This window comes from Panthera pardus, unplaced genomic scaffold (assembly GCF_024362965.1).
Source record: "Panthera pardus isolate Hobbes unplaced genomic scaffold, ASM2436296v1 HiC_scaffold_16, whole genome shotgun sequence".
NCBI classification, from domain to species: domain Eukaryota; kingdom Metazoa; phylum Chordata; class Mammalia; order Carnivora; family Felidae; genus Panthera; species Panthera pardus.
This window is the reverse complement of record NW_026526721.1, coordinates 18415457-18435425: the sequence shown is the minus strand read 5'-3', so window position 1 is coordinate 18435425 and position 19969 is coordinate 18415457. Positions and strand designations below refer to the sequence as shown.

Sequence of the window (19969 nt, the reverse complement as noted above, 5' to 3'; positions counted from 1 at the left end):
ACATCCTGACAGTTCATCACAGCATTATCATAAAATTTTTTGACTTCACATTTAGATCTGAAGACATTTCATACATCGTTTCATACATCCTTTTGACAGTATTTTGTTCCCTTGGGAGTTTCAATTCCCTCTTGCCAAGGGGAGGGGCACAGAGTGGGGGTAAGGAGAGGGAAGACAATCAGTTTGGGGCCACAGGAAGTTTGGGGTCAAAGGAAATTTGCCACAACTAAGCGGCACCATGGTGGCGAACTATAATCTTACGGTCAATTCCACCGTTTAGTCAGCTCTCACACTTCTGAATAGTTAATAGGTGGGGAGATCGCAAGCAAAATGATACATGTTCACTTTGGAAACAGGTGCAGTTGCAAGTGACCTAGCAGGTGTCATCAGCAATGATGCTCATCCAAAGACCTGTGACCTGGTTCCCGGTGAGCTTATATTCTCATCGAAATATATCTGAAACATTTCACAGAATGGGTGAGAACCAAAAGAAAGAAATCATTAACAAGATCTGGCCCACCTAAGTAACTGGTTCATGATCTACTTCTTAACTTACACTGAATTAAACGGTCTCTTGACATAATAACTACATTGGTTTGAAATACACAGTTCCCGGAGACAGCTGACCTCTATATTTAAACATTACTTATTTTCATCTTATTAAATTTTCAGTTCTTAACCAGTCAGACAGAAAAGGGTTAGAGCCCTTGTAAAGTATTTAAGAATAAAGAATAAGGAGGAACAGGGGAAGTCTTGAATCATCAAATGTTTAAGAATCTGGTTTTCCACGCTCTGTCCATCAATTCTATCGTGAGCAGTAAATCCACCAAATGAAAACTTCATTCCAATGGCCAGTGCTTTCTATGAATGTCTCAAATTATGCACAAGCATGAACAGTAATCAGCACGTATGCTCTCATGACATTCATGTTTGATGAGGTATTAAACAGATCTCCAGAATCTTCGGCACTTATCCTAAGTTTGCTGTTGGGACTTTGTGAAAAAAAGATCCCTTTTAGTCTTTACAAGAAGTCGCTAGAATGTATATATGTATATCAGTATTTGTCCAAGGTCTCCCTGTATAGACCTCTATGTTCTTGTTTATACCCATGCATAAACCACCATGTTAACCACCAGACCAAAGACTGCGGATTTCCACATTGCCTGGTTATATAAAAATATCAACTAGGAAGAGACTAATAACCAAGTCAGATTAAATATGGAGTGTGACAGTGTTTCCAGAGGAAAAAAGTCAGACATCACATTAAACAGCTCAGTTTTTAAAACAGACGGGGGAAGTAAAATTTGAGGTTTGTGCAAGAAGCACCCAGTTAAACCTTAGTGATCTAACTGGGTCCTCCAGTTTGATAGAAGCAGAAAAAAAGAGTTCACCAACTCTACTGTCCCAACTACAGCCAGGAAGAATAATCAAGTTGTCTCAGGAAAAGAGGTTTTTAAGAAATGAGCAGAATAGAGGAGCTTCGCGTATCATTTTCTCTTCTATGGAGTCAGGAGACAAAACACACACGGCCCCAATTCTCCACGTCTAGACAGTTAGCGTGCATGAGAATCACCTATGGGATTTGGTAAAATGAAAATTCCTGGGCCCCGTCCCCAGGTCTTTTCATTCAGCAGTTATGGAATCGGTCCAAGAATTTGTCATTTGAATAAACATATTAGGTAAATTCATTCTGAAGCAGGGAGTTCAGAAATATTGCTCCTGCGTTGACACCTTAATAGTCTAAAATACAGTCCAATATCGAGTGGCAGAAAGAAACTGCATATTAGATTTAATTAAAACATCCTTCTTGGGCGCCTGGGTGGCTCAGTTGGTTAAGTGTCCGGCTTCGGCTCAGGTCATGATCTCCTGGTTTGTGGGTTCGAGACCCACATTGAGCTCTGTGCTGACAGCTGAGAACCCAGAGCCCGCTTTGGAGTCTATGCCTCCCTCTCTGTCCCTGCCCCTCCCCAAATTGAGCACACGCGCACGTATGCACTCTCTCTCCCTAAAATAGACATTAAACAAACAAACAACATCCTTCTTTTTCACCCCCAAAGTCCAAAACAATCCGCGTCAGTGACGCGGCTGGCCAGCTCACCTAAGCAGCGGTAGGGAATCACAATGCGGGCGTGGGTCTTGCATTGCTTGTGGCCCCTCTTGCACCAGTTCTGGATGGTCACTGGTTGGTTGGCTTCCACCACGTTGGTGATCTGCAGTTCAGGGTAGACCTGGGGGAGCACACAAGAAGGACAAACTGTGAAGCAGACAAACCGTGAAACTGTGCACACACCCCATCCATGGTTGCCGTTCGAAGGCACCGCGATCTCCGGCATTCGCGCAAGCCTCGAACATTCAGGGTAGAGAAAAAGATGTAAGTGACAAGAACCTAATCGTTCCATTCAAAATATCAAATGAGGTGACTTTTATAAAATCTTCCTGCACCCATTCGGGCTTAAGATACTTTTTTTTTTCCCAGGGAAGATAAAACAGAAACAGAAGGGGACCCTCTAATAAGTACAGGGTTATTTTAATGCAAAATACACTGGTATGAGAATGATATTCTGTAATGCCCTAAATAAATGTTATAGTAGAGGGGCGCCTGGGTGGCTCAGTCCGTTGAGCGGCCGACTTCGGCTCAGGTCATGATCTCACAGTTCTGGAGTTCAAGTCCCACATTGGGCTCTCTGCTATCAGTGCACAGCCCGCTTCAAATCCTCTGTCCCCTTCTCTCTCTGCCCCTCCTCTGGGCTTGCTCACTCTCTCTCAAAAATAAACATTAAAAAAAAAATGTTACAGTAGATACCTCTGGGAATATTACCATTACTTAAATTCAACCCACCCTTCTTTGGTTAATTAAGCAAACATTTTACATACAGGATTTGACACATAGCAAGCTTTCCATATAAAAACCCTTCTCTTTAGTCAATGTAATTTTATATAAAAATAATTTATCAAACAGTTCTCATGGGTGTCATTTAGATAAAGAATTGCATTCAGGAATCTCTTCCCTTGAGAACTAACTACAGCCCTTCGGTTTGATCACTGATCTCTGTAATCATGGTGTTTCCTGAACACTTGGAATAAAATGTGAAAACTTGGTCAACTGTATGTGTGAAATACCAGATCACTTCTATTAATAATAGTAAGTAGAGACTTGAAAGAAAAAAAACCCCATAAGAATGTATTTCCCAAGTAGGCTTTCCCTTGCATGAACCTTGCACTTCTCCAGGGTTGCTAATGTCCTAAAGACAATAAAGAGAGAAAAGCCTAAGACAACTGAGGTGATCAGCAAACGAATGGTTATAATGATGGGCCGTGAAATCTAAACTGGGAATATGAAGGTGGGACACTGTGGTAGGATTCCTTCCCTAAGGAAAGAAAAAAAGAAAAAAAAGAAAAAAAGAAAAAACAACAACCTCAAGGCAACCTGGCTATAGGCTTAGTGACAACATCCCTCATGACCTTGTAACGCGAAACCACTTAATCAGACCACATGTTTGTGTGTTACCATATATGGGAGATGAAGAAGTAGAAAAATATAGAAGAAACTACACCACGTGGCGTTTGGGGGGCTCAGTTCTTCGGGTACGACCCCAACTAAACCATGCCGATAGGAATAAAGTTGTTTCCTGGAAAGACAATCCCCCGGGTCACGACTCTCTGTGTGAGAATCCTGCTACGATACCTGCTTCAAAGGCTGTAGTATCAGTGAGTCCCAGTGCGGGCTACAGAATTTTGGCGTAAAGGTACTGAAGCAAGTGCAGTGGTTGGAATTGGTACTTGTAGCATCAGAGCGTTGAAATTATGACTTTGGAGGAGTGACGTTATGAGTAATTTCAAAGAGTACAATCCGACCATGGGAGGGAATGGCTGATGGCAAGATCACTGGCGGAATGAAAGATCAAGGAACTGGGGACAATGGAATCGTGGAAGGGCCGTCGAGGTTGACGTGGTTTGGGTGACAGAAAGCCAAGAACTAAACCCTTCGAAGACTGGGCGGGGAATGCCACTGAGGCATCCAGAGGACTCCCAACAGACAGAACAGAAAGGTAATCTAGGTCGCACGCATGCGCCTTATGTGTGGGGCAGGGGGGCGTTCACGGGGAAGAGGGGAAACATGGTTCAGAAGTGAAAACGAGGAGGAAGGAGAGGAAAGAGGCCATCCCCCCCTGTAGGCACAGCGCTAGGAGGGCTGTGGGGGAAGAACTTCTACCAGGGGGAGCAGTGCTTGTGGGGGAGAACCAGGTTTCCAAGCAAGAAGATAACACCCGCAGCGTGGGCTATGGGTATGGGGAATTTCGCTTTTGACTGTCAGTGACGTTCAGAAAGAACCTGCCATGATCCTACCTTCGTTTGAACTTGTTATTTTGTTCACGGTGGGCTTTTGGGATTAATTTTGACTTTTAAAATACTGCGTTAAAATGTTATCTGGTTCCTGAGTGCCTCGCTCACCGCACCCTAGTCCCAGCCCCGAGATAAATCAGTCAAAAAATAAGTAAGTAAAGCAACAAGAACAGATTGAAAAAACCGTGGTACATCCAAACAATGAGTTATCCAGCATCAAACAGAAACGAACTACCAAGCCACAAAGACCTGGAGGAGCCTTAGTGCATATTACGAAGGGAAAGAAGTCAATCTGAAAATGCTCCATACTGTAGGATTCCAACTATAGACATTCTGGAAAAGGCAAAGCCATTTCAGTAAAAAAGATTAGTGGTAACCAGGAGTCAGGGAAAGGGAAGGCTGAAGAGAAGGAACACAGAGGATTTTTAGGGCTGTGAAATTATTCTATATGATACTGTAATAGTGAGTATGTGTCATAATACATTTGTCCAAACCTATAGAATGTACAAGACTAAGAGCTAACCCTAACGTAAACCCTGGGCTCTGGGTGATTGCGATGTCAGGGTAAATTCATCAACTGGAAGAAATGTACCACTGGTGGGGGGGTGTGGATGATGGGATGATGAAGAGGGGGGACAGGGGACACATAAGAAATCCCTGGGCCACCTTCTCAATTTTGCCGTGAACCTGAAACCACTCTCAAATATAAAGTGTATTTTTTAAACAATTAAAAAGGGGCGCCTGGGTGGCTCCGTCGGTTAAGCGTCCGACGTCAGCTCAGGTCATGATCTCACAGTTCGTGGGTTCAAGCCCCAGGTCGGGCTCTGCTCTGACAGCTCGGAGCCTGGAGCCTGCTTTGGATTGTCTCCCTCTCTCTCTGCCCCTCTCCCACTCACACTCATGTTTCTCTCTCAAAAATAAATAAACATTAAAAAAAAAAATAAAACCCAGTAAGGCACTGATCTGTGTAGTGTGGGGCACAATGATAGAGGTATGTGCTATGAGAACACGCACAGAAAAGGGGATCTGAATCTGAATCCTGGGGGGTGGGTACCGAGGAAGTTACTTTTCAAAAACACTGCCAGTAATTCAGCTCCAAATGGAAACAGCCACCTTCCCTTTATTTTATTTTGTTCTTAAGTACCTTAACACCTCGACGCATGCATTTCAGTCACAGATAATGCTCAACCTGAAAATGCCACTAAAAATTTAATATCCCCATGGCTTTCTTCCATACAATGAACGGTAAAGTGGCTCTTCGTACAGGAATGTAATTCTCCCACCACTTTTCCTTGTTTATTAGGTCACAAAAGTACAGCACTCATGAGTCATAAACTCTATGACACTAGAGAGTTTGCCCTGAGGGACATGATTTTATGCATCTTAAAGTGTGAGTTACTACATTTTTCTTAAGGGCTTCTGGCCACTTCACAGAAATACCACCCTGCTGAGAATTTTCTACCGAGTCTTCCGTCTGTGGCAGGCACAGATAAGTCACATTGTTTTCTTTTTAATTCCAAACCACCACCACCACCACCAACAACGACAAAACATTTGCAGGGTGCAAATTGATAAGGAGGAAAGGAAGACTCTCTCATCATGCTGCACACCATCTTCAGTTTACAACAGTAATCTCTGGGCAACAGAGCAGTAACTTACTCAGTTGGTAATTGTCCAGCAGACAGAGTTGCATACTGACAAAATAAAATCAGTGAAGACAAGGCTTCTCCCCAAGATCACTAGAGCTTCAGAAAGTGATAAACACAGAATTTACTTCCAGTTCCGACCATGCAACATAGGACATATGTGTTACTTCCTGTGCTTCAACTTCTCTCTCCAGAATGCTGACAATGAACATGTTAATATGCAAGCAGATGACGAGAGGAGAAACCTTGAACTGCATGAATTCCACACACAGTCTGCAGAAGTAACTCCAACCTGAATCACCTATTTTTCAGAGACAAGGAGTTACGAATTTGGATCTGCCAATAGTAAAAATTTGCTGTTCTGAAATCAAGAGGTTTTTATTTTGTTTTATCTTATTTTATTTGTTTTATTTTACTTAATTTTATTTTATTTTTTTGTTTATTTGTTATTGTTTTGTTTGTAAACGTTTATTTATTTTGAGAGAGAGAGAGAGAGCACGATTGACAGGGGTAGAGACAGAGAGAGAGGGACAGAGAGACAGAGAGAGAGAGAGAGAGAGAGAGAGAGAATCCCAAGCAGGCTCCATGCTCATTGCAGAGCCCAATGCAGGGCTTGAACTCACAACCACAAGATCACAACCTGAGGCAATATCAAGAGTCAGAGCCCCCCCCCCGCCCCCCAAAATCAGGAGGTTTATTTTGAAAGAGGGAGAAACATCGACAAGACAGGTAACAAAATTTCTTTGGAAGCACACAGAAAGCCCCAGGAAGTCCAAGCAATTACCACATGCCACACAAGCCCCCACTCAGAAAACAAAAACAAAACAATACAATGAAAAAAAATGTAACAGTTTCTGACCAAAAATTCAAGTACTGGACACCTAGTTTTTTATTAAGCAGCTCCAGCAGGTGCCCAGAGATAACCATTTTATACTGGAAAACAAAAAACAGAAAACAAAAAACAAAAAACAAAAAAACAGCATAGCTCACAGGGTTAGGCAAGAATAAAAATTAAAGTAATTAGACACACAAATGTATTCGCGGCTAGTTAAGTCCCTGACTTTTCACCATAATTAATTATAAGCACAGTTCAATGTTCTATATTTTCTTTGTGGCATCTCAAATCTTAACATAAAAGAAAGGTATCTGAGTTCCTCTGCAAGTTTCCAACACATGCAATGCATGTGCTAACACAACAAGGATTACTAATGTGCTTCTGCAGGATTAGCAAATGAACTTTTTATGTAGCTCCCTTCATTTCTTAAAAAAAATTTTTTTTCTTATTTTAGAGAGAGAGAGTGTGTGTGTGTGTGTGTGTGTGTGTGTGTGAGAGAGAGAGCGAGGGAGTGGGGAGAGAGAGACAGAGAGAGAGAGAACCTTAAGCAGGCTCCCTGGTCAGTGTGGAGCTCGATGTGGGGCTCGATGACCCATGACCTGGGTATCATGACCTGAACCGAAATCAAGAGTCGGACGCTCCATCGACTAAGCAGGTGCCCTGGCCCCCTTCTTTTCTAAAATGCTTCCTGTTGCTCCCAAATAGGAGCAACCATTTTCTTGATTAATAAAAAAATTTAGGTGACCAGAGCTACATTAATCAATTTTTAAAGCAGAAGCAAATCTAGACCTGTGTCAGTTACTGGCGAAGGACGCTGTCCTCTGTGCCTCCAAATCTTCCTAAATGACAGCTGCCCAGAACAATCGCTGTACAAATACGCACAGTATGCGCTAAACACACTCCTACATAAGACCCTTTCAACATACTGCAGATGCCCAAGTCTGTTAGGGTTCCCCCACGTCGACAAACTTCCCCCACTCGCAGTGTAATGCAATGTGAATCCCTCTCTCCCACTTCAGGAATGCTTTATGGTATTTATCACAGTGTGCCTCTCCTTTGTGTTAAGTACATATGTATACCGCCTTCCCAGGGCAAAAGCACTTTCCTGAAGGGCAGGAAACACAATATGGCGCCCCGTAGCCTCCCTCCGGTTCTCCATGTTCATTACCTTTGGTTTAAGGCTCTGGGGAGGCTGCCCACCCCCTCCCGCTCTCTGCGGTGCTCCAGCCCGCAGCCTTCTGAAGGAGTCCTCATTAGTGGCCGTGTTGTAACTCTGTGGCTCTGTCCCTGTAGCTAATGAGAATCCAAGGAAAAAGCAAACTGTAAATCGTATTCTCTTCCTCCAGAGCTCTGAATAGACACCTATGAGGTCTGGCTACATAGGGGACCGCCCCTGGCTGGCAGGCAGGCCAGATGAATCATCGTCGGAGACGGCGCACATCTCAAGACCTGCGAGTGAAGGAGAATAAGGCATCTGGAAGCAGCAGCGGGCTGCGGGATGAAGCAGGAAGATGTGCGCGCAGGGAGAGAGCTGAGCGAGGCAGGCACACGAGACGGAGACAGACGGACAAGACAGAGGGGCAGACAGGGGCTGCCAGTTACCCACAACTCCAAGAACGCACGGCATACCTCTAACTCCAGGGGCCCCTCCTACAAGCCCCCATTTTTAAACATAAGCTCCTCTGCTGCCTTTATTTTCCTTCCAATTGAACACACCCGAGGAAAGGGCCCAGCTCAAATGCTGGTTCACCAAAAACAGAAAACAAGAAACAAAGAAACAAACAAAAACCCCACAAAGCCCTCCCTGATCCCTTCAATCTCTGCATCCAGAGCATTTTATCTGACCATTTTCATCCGAACGCTTACCACTTTCTACCTTCTGTGACACTTATGGGTCTTTCTGCCCTATTAGAATACACATTCCTCGAAGTCAGGGACAACAGGATTCTTCTTTGTGTTCCCTTCACTGTGGCCAACACTGGGACAGCACAGCAAGTGCCTGACAGATACTTAATGGATATTTACTTATACCTATTATATATAATTACCCTGTTTAAGTTCAAAATCCATGAATTATAGGGAAATTCAGGATATTTTAAACTCCCATCAGGTATTAGCCATGTGTCTCTTAAAATAATCTCAACAGTATACTATTACAGTTGGACAATGAGCATTTGAGAAAAATAAGCATCTCAGTGCCCTCCAATATTGTTCCGCCACGTGTGATGTGACAACTTATATAAATAATAGCCTCAGATAAGAGGCAGTATGTGGGGCGCCTGGGTGGCTCAGTCGGTGAAGCATCCGACTTCAGCCCAGGTCATGATCTCACGGTTCGTGAGTTCGAGCCCCGTGTCGGGCTCTGTGCTGACAGCTTGGAGCCTGGAGCCTGCTTCCGATTCTGTGTCTCCCTCTCTCTCTGCCCCTCTCCAGCTCATGCTCGCACTCTGTCTCTGTCAAAAATAAATAAACTTGGGGCGCCTGGGTGGCTCAGTCGGTTAAGCGTCCGACTTTGGCTCGGCTCATGATCTCGTGGTCCGTGAGTTCGAGCCCTGTGTCGGGCTCTGTGCTGACCGCTCAGAGCCTGGAGCCTGTTTCAGATTCTGTGTCTCCCTCTCTCTGACCCTCCCCCGTTCATGCTCTGTCTCTCTCTGTCTCAAAAATAAATAAACAAAAAAAAATATTATTAAAAAAAATAAATAAACTTAAAAAAAAAAGAGGCAGTACATTAATGTTAATAAATACAAAGTGAGAGAGAAGATGCACAGCAAGAATTAGAAGTCAGGCTCTTACTTAGACACTTTGGTTCCAGGAACCTGAAAAGCGGCCTACTCTCCAGGCCATAGAAATAGGTTTTATCTTTGAAAAGCGTATGTTATCAGTACATAAATTATTATTATTATTATTTTTTTTTTCAACGTTTTTTATTTATTTTGGGGACAGAGAGAGACAGAGCATGAACGGGGGAGGGGCAGAGAGAGAGGGAGACACAGACTCGGAAACAGGCTCCAGGCTCCGAGCCATCAGCCCAGAGCCTGACGCGGGGCTCGAACTCACGGACCGCGAGATCGTGACCTGGCTGAAGTCGGACGCTTAACCGACTGCGCCACCCAGGCGCCCCAATTATTATTATTTTTTTAAAGAGACTTGAGGGGGCACCTGCGTGGCTCAGTTGGTTAAGCGTCTGACTTCGGCTCAGGTCATGATCTTGCGGTTTGTGGGTTCCAGCTCCACATCGGGTTCTGTGCTGACAGCTCAGAGCCTGGAACCTGCTTCAGATTCTATGTCTCCCTCACCATCAGAACATTCTCATTCTACATTTTAAAAAACCTAAAGTCTCTCTTTCTCTATCAAAACTGGAAACATATTAATAATATTAATATTGATATGATTAATATATTAATCCAAAGATAAGTTAAAGAAATTTTTTTAATGTTTATTTATTTTTGACAGAGAGAGAGAGAGAGAGAGAGAGAGAGCGCACGAGCATGAGCGGGGGAGGGGCAAAGAGAGAGGGAGACACAGAATCTGAAATAAGCTCCAGGCTCTGAGCTGTCTGCACAGAGGCCAACGCGGAACTCGAACTCTCGGACAGTGAGATCATGACCTGAGCCGAAGTCAGGTGCTCAACCGACTGAGCCACCCAGGCGCCCCTAAAGATAACTTTTCAGTTGTCAAGTACATAAAGCTAGAAAAGACACTGATAATATATTTTTTAAAGTTTATTAAAGTATAAGATTAGAAAGTAAGAATAGAGGAAAGTTCTCTTTATAGAGAGGGGACATTGGAAAGTGAATGCCCCGACATTGATGATATTTAAGGAGGCCAAGAACATGCTATTACATATACAATATATAAAAATACTTCATGTATCTTTATATTATTTATTATAATATGTCATATAAATTATTATATATCATTTACATATATATCTTATGTATATATTTTATATTTCTATATCTGACATATGTTACCAAAGCCCTGCAGAACTTTCTTCTATTTCCAACATTTAAAGCAAAGGGGGAACTCTCCAGGTCCCTTTTGCAAACAGGCCCCCGGGACAAATGATTAATGCCGCAAGGCCTATTGACAAGACAGCTAAATTCCAAGTGATCAAGGACACTCAAGACCACAAAATCAAATGCAGCTAGGGAAAAGCTGAAAACAGAATTAACGGTCATAATAAAAAGAACTGCTACAAATTCTGAACATAAATGGCCTACTGTTCTTCTAGCCTATTAAATTTTGACATAAGTTTATAACCAAATTCCCAAAGATATTTCTGTTTGGAAAAAAAGATGCTAGAAAGTATGTAACATTACTTAATAAAATTATGTTTTAAATATATTAAGTATGAAGTCGACAAATAACAGGATGCTTTGGTTTGTCTTAAATCGATTTACAGCTCTGCCAAGGGGACAAGCCACATAGCTGCACGAGGGGCTGGCCAAACATAATGCAGACCTTGAAGGAGGCAGGATAGAGCACGTGCATTCCAGACTCCCCCACAAACCAGAGTGACTAGATTCTATCATTACTGCAGTTGAGTGACAGGCACCTGGGGCATCCAGTATACCATTCTGTCTGCTTTAATATGCACTTGAAATTTTGAATTAAAGGTAAAACAACAACAACAACAACAACAACAACAACAACAACAACAAAACTAGTCCAGTGGAAACAGAGTCCAATTTCTAAATCTACAAGTGAAAACACAAAGATCCAAACGGCATATGCACGAATGCAGTGGGCATGTATACCCATGAAACAAAGACTTGGAGACAGTCTCTCAGGAGTGCTGATGCCTACGGGCACACGCACCCCAATGTTTGTAGCAGCACTTTCAACAGTAGCCAAGTTACAGAAAGAGCCTAAATGTTCATCAGCTGACAAATGGATAAAGAAGATGTGGTTTATATGTACAATGGAATGCTACTTGGCAATGAGAAAGATTGAAATCTGGCCATTTGCAGCAACGTGGATGGAACTGGAGGGTATTATGCTAAGTGAAATAAGTCAGGCAGAGAAAGACAGATACCATGTTTTCACTCCCATGTGGATCTTGAGAAACTTAACAGGAGACCATGGGGGAGGGAGGGGAGGGGAGGGGGAAAAAAGTTACAGAGAGGGAGGCACACCATAAGAGACTCTTAAGGACTGGGAACAAACTGAGGGTTGAGGGGGGATGGGTGGGTGATGGAGGAAAGTGGGTGATGGGCATGGAGGAGGGCGCTTGTTGGGGTGAACGCTGAGTGTTGCAAGGAAACCAGTTTGACAATAAACTCTATGAAAAAAAAAAGAAACAAAGAACCGGAAACTCCATGGCAAAGTGGTAGGGAGGTAAACAGGAGACACTTTCATGTGAAAGCTTTTACATACCAAGTTCCTTTTCAAAGAACATATCCAAGAGGAGACTAAGAAAGACACAGTAATGATTGCCCATGTGCCAGAGTCATTGCAAAGGTTTTACGTGCAGCCGAGAGCCTGCCGTCCTCAGCAACTGCTCCATTTCACAGATCAAACTGATGCAGCCAGTCATCCACTACCGAAGTCAGTGCCATTTCTGAGCCCTCGGAGTGCATTAATTCTAAGTTTAAAATAAGTTTTACGCTTCAGTATGTAAACCAAAATAAAGTATGTCCCAGACAATACATTTCTGTCTCTGGATTAAATGTACTTATTTCTCCTTTTAAAGTCTTCCGAAATACAAAGAAAAAGCCTATAAAACTGCTCTCCACTCTAATTCTTTTAATAATGCTAGGGATATTGGGAACACAAGATCTAATTTAATTGAGAAAGAACTGGAAACCGAAAACGGTCTCTGCTTATGGTGTAACAAGGTGCTAAGGGGCAGCATGCAGCTGATGAAACATGAGTGCAACAATGGGAGGTGTGAGTGGCACTGGGTTTTCACAACGACGATCTTATGCAAAAACCAGGGACGTAAAAGGCAGGGCACCAGCCTATTTCCCAATAATCTGGCCCAAGTCTGCTTTCGACAGTGGACATACATATATTGTTATATACATACACTCACATTCAGGGTTGGAAAGTATTGTCAAAGAACTTTGTTCAATGCATAAGGAACAAGTCTTACTCCAGAAGTGCTGAGTGCAGGAACAGATGGGGCAGGGAGAATTACTAAAATAGACGATTGTGAAAACATAATCAGATATGTATGCATATAACCTAGATTCTCATTCTTTGTCAGTTTACGGCTATTTTTTAAAATACCCAAACTATACAGCTTTATTTGACGATTATACCTCTGAAAAGAGAAAAAAAATATGCTACAGGAAAAGTCTTCCAGCATATCAATTAATTACATATGAAATACACAAGTCCACAGTATTACATGTACATAAAAGTACACAGTATTATCTATAACCTTACAGAATATAGTATTATACTACAAAATTACATAGTATGCCTGCAAATGTGTAATTACCCATTTAACAAAGTGCTACGTGAGAACAAGGACAAAAGTTAAATCAAATGTTAATTTGATTAAATGACAAATGCATTTAAAAAAAAAAAAAATCCTAACTTGGTAGCATCTCTTTTATTTAGCTCCAAACCCTATGGTTTGTGCAAACAATCCTTACAAGTATACAAGCCATTAATGCATAAAACATTATCCGTTCTCATAGACAAGCGGCCGGGATGCCTCTATTAGAAAACTGTCTGACCTCACATGAATTTTTGGATCTTTCAAATACTGAAACCACAAAGCATCTGCGCCTGTAATTTGTGGATCCATTTTAAGTCTACAGGGGTGGATGGAGCACAAAGCAAAATAATAATAACGGCCAAGAACCTGCCACAGCTTTAGCACTTCACTGTGTATGCAGCACGTCCTCAAACCTGGTCAGATTAAAAGAATCACACGTGGGGCGCCTGGGTGGCTCAGTCGGTTGAGCCTCTGACTTCGGCTCGGGTCACGATCTCACGGTCCGTGAGTTCGAGCCCCGTGTCGGGCTCTGGGCTGATGACTCAGAGCCTGGGCCTGGAGCCTGCTTCCGATTCTGTGTCTCCCTCTCTCTCTGCCCCTCCCCCGTTCATGCTCTGTCTCTCTCTGTCTCAAAAAAAAAAAAAAAAAAAAAAAAAAGTTAAAAAAAAAAATTAAAAGAATCACACGTGATGCTTGTGTGTTTAACTTAATTTTAATTCCACGCTATTGCAGAATCAAGGGTGAGGAATAATTCTTGCCTGGGAAACCCACGTTTGGTGACACGTTTTATAGAAGGAAGCCCGGCAAGGGAAATGGTTTTGTTCAACTTATCAAACAGGCAGATTTTGTTTTGTTTGGTGATCCTGTTAATTTTCAGACAAAACAGCTGCTCATTTAGAGAAAGAAAATTAAAAAACAAAACAAAACAAAACAGGGAACACATGTTGTTAGCTGTGGTTAACACTTAGGAAAAAGAGAGGATAACCCATAATTGAACTGAAGAGATTACAAGCACAGCCATATTCACCTGACTTTCCCAGCAGGGAATCTCTGCCCCTGCTTGAGGCTGAACCTGTTCCAGACCCCCCCTCCAGAGACCTGCTCCCCAGGTGAGTCAACCCCCTGCTCTCAGGCCTACCTTACGAAAGGTGCTCTGACTGGTAGGGATCCAGAGGACAGCAGGGCCTATGTTTTCATTTCTCTCCTTAAAAAAGGAGTAATAATGGTGGGGCTTCTATAATCTCTCATTTAACGGATGGTATTTAACTTGAACAGCCCACACCTGTAGGTTCCTATCACACAGCGAGGACACGCTCTAAGACTGGTTAGGCAGCTTTTCCTGGACCGTTCAGGTGTCGAGAGAGCAAAGGCTGGATTTGAAAGGTCTGTCCGGTGAAGCCCATGTTCCCCTTTCCTGGCACTTGACCCCTAGGGCTCCCTTATTGTATGATCTTCTCCACACCAGGATGATCCTTTACCTTACCTTTTCACGCTGACCTGTGGAACATCTGAATCCCCTTCTCTTCCTAATCCAACCTACCCTCGGATACAGGCCAAGTTTTCTTTTTTTTTTAATGTTTATTTATTTTTGAGACAGAGCATGAACGGGGGAGAGGCAGAGAGAGAGGGAGACACAGAATCGGAAGCAGGCTCCAGGCTCCGAGCTGTCAGCCCAGAGCCCGACGTGGGGCTTGAACCCACAAACCATGAGATCATGAACTGAGCTGAAGTCGGAGATGCTTAACTGACTGAGCCACCCAGGTGCCCCTACACTTCCAATTTTTTATTCTCCCATCCCGAAGCCTTCGGTTTAAGTAAAACAATGTTGTTGTTATTGTTCTTTTAATCTTACTTCATTCAAAAGAAAAACAGGACAATAAAATCTAAAAATTGCAATAGTTGTTGTAGGCTTCGCTGTATATTTCAAGGGGAGTATTATCCTATGTCTGCTCTATTTATAAGACTCCTAGTTCCTTAGAACAATCTAACGGTTGGGGTAATGTAACAGCTCATTAAGGCAAGTGGCCACTTTAGGCTGTTAAATGATGAATAATTCATACAGTTAGTTTCAAGTTGTTTCCGTGATGGCGGCACTTTCTGTGTCTAGTAGAGAACAGAGGAAAGGTCCTGCTTTCCACCACAGGACCACAGAGGAAAGTAATAATTGAGCGAGTATCTGTTGTGGTCAGCAACCCTTGCGGACGGACCAGCCCAAAACACGGTAGAGCTTCAAACAATAAGCATTTCTCAGCTCGCACCGTTTCTGTGGGTCTGGAATCGGGGAGTGATATGGACGTTTATGAGGGCGCTGTTAAGATGTTGGCCATGGTCACACGAAGGCTCCACTTGGCTACGGGAAGCACCTCCAGGAGGTCCATTTTCGTGCCTGACAAGCCAGTGCTGGCTGTGGGCAGCAGGCTTTGAGTTCCTCACCACACGTACATCTCCATGGTGCTGCCTGAGGGGTGCCGGGAAGGCGGCAGAGTCGGGGGACCCTAAGCTCACCCCGTCCCACGCTTACGACTAGATAACCACTCACGCCCAAGTCACATCCCCACGATACGGCAGCTGGCTTTACTGTACCAAGTATGCAAGGTGGAAGTCACGGGTCTTCGCGACCTACCCTCAAAAGTCACACGCCATCATTTCTCTGATGTCCTCCTGGTTGTGGGTGTCAGCCCCGCAGAGTGTAGGAAAAGACTACGCACAGGAGTGAGTGCAAGTTCCGCTGGAAGGCAGCCGGGAGGCTAGCTAGCTACCACGAAATCATTTAGAATTTCTCACTATTCTGTGGGTTAACTGGGCAATTCTCCACAGGGTGCTGCCGGCCAGACTACTGCAAGGAAGGCCGCAATGATTAACCAGGCCTTGCGTGCACAGCGGTAAATGGTACCACTCTCTGTTGTCTCTGCGTCTATGGACGCTGATCCCATCATGAGGCCCCACCCTCACGGCCTCATCTAGCCCTAATTAGCTTCCAAAGGCCCTACCTCCAAATACCATCACCTTGGATGTCAGGGCTTCAACATATGAAATTGAAGGGGGGGAACGGACACAAACATTCAGTGCATTACAGTCCTCAATACATATTTGATGAAGAAATGAAAGAAAATCCTCAAATAGTACAGACTGTGTTAATAAAACAAACAAAAAGGAAGTAAAGAAATGCAAAGATCTTAAGTGTAACTATTAGGATTAGAGAAAACAGGGCATTTATGGGTACCAAGAATGGATGATTTGGGATAAAATACAGATGAAACAAATACTCAATTTAAACCCCAAGTTTCAAACTATCTTCCCAATCAAACTTCCTCAGGGGTTTTAACCAGGTACAAAAATAAAAGACTCAACTTTTACTTTATGTGCCTAATCTTGCTCTTGAACAAGGATATTGCTGAAGAAATCAGGAGGCAAAAATGACAATATTGATAACAAAACAACCAAGAGCAGGGAACACAAATTGAGAGGAACATGAGAATACGAAGGACATGGACTAGATAATTCACCATCGAAATAATACTATTTGGGGGCGCCTGGGTGGCTCAGTCGGTTGAGCGTCCAGCTTCGGCTCAGGTCATGATCTCGCGGATCATGGGTTTGAGCCCCGCGTCGGGCTCTGTGTCGACAGCTCAGAGCCTGGAGCCTGTTTCGGATTCTGTGTCTCCCTCTCTGATCCTCCCCCGCTCATGCTCGGTCTCTCTCTCTCTCTCAAAAATAAATAAACATTAAAAAAAAATTTTTTTTAATAAAAAAGAAATAATACTATTTGACACGTCACATTAAACAAAGCATCAACACATACACTGTGCAGCTATACACGCAACCTGTTGGAAGAATAAATTTGACAAGTGAGTTAAATTGGTTAGCAAAAGGTCAAAATGAGGTCACGGTCATGAGTTCAGTCGGTTTCGTCTTGTCATCGGACCACAGACTGCTAACAGCTGCCTCTCCGACTCAGCCAGCTGTCTCTAAAACATCTGTGTTTTGGTCACAAGAGGGACTGAGAACATAAAGAAAAAAATTATTCATCGCTATCAGGACAAAAATAATCAGGACATGAGTAGCACTGTAAACGTTAACTAATAGTATTCGTTTCTGCTTATTTTTTAAAAAAAGGCATTTGGACAATGATAGATGCCAGAATACAGTGGATAAATATCTTCGTGATGCTGAACAAATATGCCATTCCTAACTCTAAACTAAGCCATTGTTCAATAAGCAGTTAGAAATAACCAAGATAATGGTCATCCAACAAAAATAATAATATAGCAATAGACATACTTTGGTGGAAGGATTTGTTATCAACAATAAACCCAGTTAAAGTCAGAACCTGCTGGGGCGCCTGGGTGGCTTGGTCGGTTAAGCGTCCGACTTCGACTCAGGTCATGATCTCACGGTCTGTGAGTTTGAGCCCCTCGTCGGGCTCTGTGCTGACAGCTCAGAGCCTGGAGCCTGCCTCCGATTCTGTGTCTCCCTCTCTCTCTCTGACCCTCTCCCACTCATGCTCTGTCTCTCTCTGTCTCAAAAATAAATAAACGTAAAAAAAAATAAATAAATAAATAACCTGCCACTGTGATTATTATGGCAATGAAACGGACTGTAGTATTACAACTTTGAAAATAATAAATTACTGTAACTTATAAACCCTGTGAGGAGACAGAAAAATTGAGGAGATAGAAAAATTGTGAATATTCTTTCCCTTGGCGTTCCTAGCAAGCAAAAAAAAAAAAAAAAACCTTCAATACTGCCTAAAACAAAAACATGGGAGTCAAAAAAAGGAATAAAGGAAAAGAACTATTTTCCCACAATACGGAAAAAATTCAATCCTTCAACAGAAAACTATTCTTTACTTCAAATTATAAAAGCAAACTATCAGAACACGTACAAAGCGAGAAGTGGCAGGAAGACCTTAAAACATCAATAAGGAATATTCCGAATAGTTCAGGATGCACCACTCCATAAGAAAACGCCAAACGCTGTTTAAAAGTTCTGAGTGGCCATCTCTCTAACCTCCCACAGTTTCTCAAAAGCCAGTTACAGTCGTGATACGCTATGAATTCTCTCAGCTGCCTACTCTCCAAGCCTGTAACTTGTCTAATGCACTGCATCTTTCTAAGTCCATTATGTTGGGACTATGGCCATTCTTCTATTTCATCCCCGTGCCACTCACTCTTCACCCTTTTTCTGGCAAAAGCCCCTCTCCCCATTCCATCTGGTTGGGATGTCAAACAGGCCACATGCCTTCAAGGCCAAGGTGGACCAGTCCCAGTCTACAAGCAGTGAGTCCTTGTAGATACGGTAACTGATACACAGGTAGGTCCTGCTTTTTTGGTCCAACCAAAATATTCTCCATGTGTAAAATGTTTAGTGGGTTTCTGTCACCTGGCAACAGAAACTGCCTAATTAACCCACCCTTACAATTTTCCCATCTTTTCTTTCTTCTAAGACTCCGCCTTATCCCCTGGATCTCATCCCTACTTGATTCCTATAGATACCTGAGCCTAGTTTTCTTTTAGTGGACATCTACCCTCCCCCCTAAGTTTAGCTTAGGCTTCTCTTGGCTTTTAAGTTAATTCCCTTCAAGAAAAAACCAAAGACACAACAAAAAACAAAGCCTTTTCTCTTTTCCTTGAATTGCCCTCAAGCTCTCTGCCTCTAGGTCTTTCCTCAAAGAGTTCACAGATGTCCTCACCATCCATTCATGTTATTCTTCCTGTAACTTCTTGCAAATTGACCTGTCCCAGGCTCTTCCACTGAAATTGTTATCATAAAGATCAACAATGACCTGTATGCCAATTACAAGACTGTTCTATTGCGAAACAATACCTGTGACTTGGAAATGGGCATGAGAAACGGTGCCTGGGTGGCTCAGTTGGTTAAGTGTCGTACTTCGGTTCAGGTCACAATATCACAGTTTCGTGGGTTGACAGCTCAGAGCCTGGAGCCTGCTTCGGATTTTGTGTCTCCCTCTCTCTCTGCCACCCCCATCCCCCACTCACTCTCTGTCTCTGTCTCTCAAAAATAAATAAACGTTAAAAAAAAAAAAAAACTAAAAAAAAAAAAAGAGATGGGCAAGAGAGATTACTGGGTGTCTCAGCAGTGGCATGCAGGTGTGGTTTTTGAGAGCCAGGGGCAGGAGGAGAAAAGTTCTGATTCTACAGGGTGTATTCTTCTGAGTAACTTGCGGCTGCTACTGAGTGGGCTATTTTACAGCTCTGTAAGGGTAGATGATGTAGACATCGGATAGCAGTGCAAATGTTTCCTGTCCCATGCAATGCCAGTCAGATGGGTCCCCTTCGTAGCCCTGCACATGAACTCTGTTGGGAAAGGAATTTAAATCTCTTCTGGTCAATCTGAACCAGTTTTAGCATCTTCCAGGTCACCTCATTCATTAATGAACTGAATAAAATGTTTGATGTGTGTTCATTTTGCAAGAGCCAAGCTTTTGCACTGTCAAAACTTATACTTCAGCCTTTTGGTCTACATCACACTTGCACTTATCATTTCCTTCATGTAGAAATTAACCTGGCCTGACTTCCTGCACATGCCAGCTCCTAGTTCTGTTCCTAGGTCTCTGGCCACTGCTCCTCCTCCACGGATGGCTGGCTGGATGGCTGGCTGGATGGCGTTCTTTCACTTGTTCTCCTTAAATGGTGCAATTTAGCAAGATTCTTCTCCAGATTCTTCCCCAGA

General features: G+C 43.1%; 1 protein-coding gene across 7 annotated transcripts in view; it reads right to left on the bottom strand.

Annotated features, from left to right (window-relative positions):
* APP (amyloid beta precursor protein) overlaps positions 1–19969 on the bottom strand; it is a 274512-nt gene that overhangs the window by 187293 nt on the left and 67250 nt on the right. For all 7 annotated transcript variants that reach the window (XM_019467786.2, XM_019467787.2, XM_019467788.2 and 4 more), the window contains exon 3: positions 2099–2228. In XM_019467786.2, the coding sequence (XP_019323331.1) occupies positions 2099–2228 (130 nt within the window). The remainder of the gene's footprint in view (positions 1–2098; positions 2229–19969) is intronic.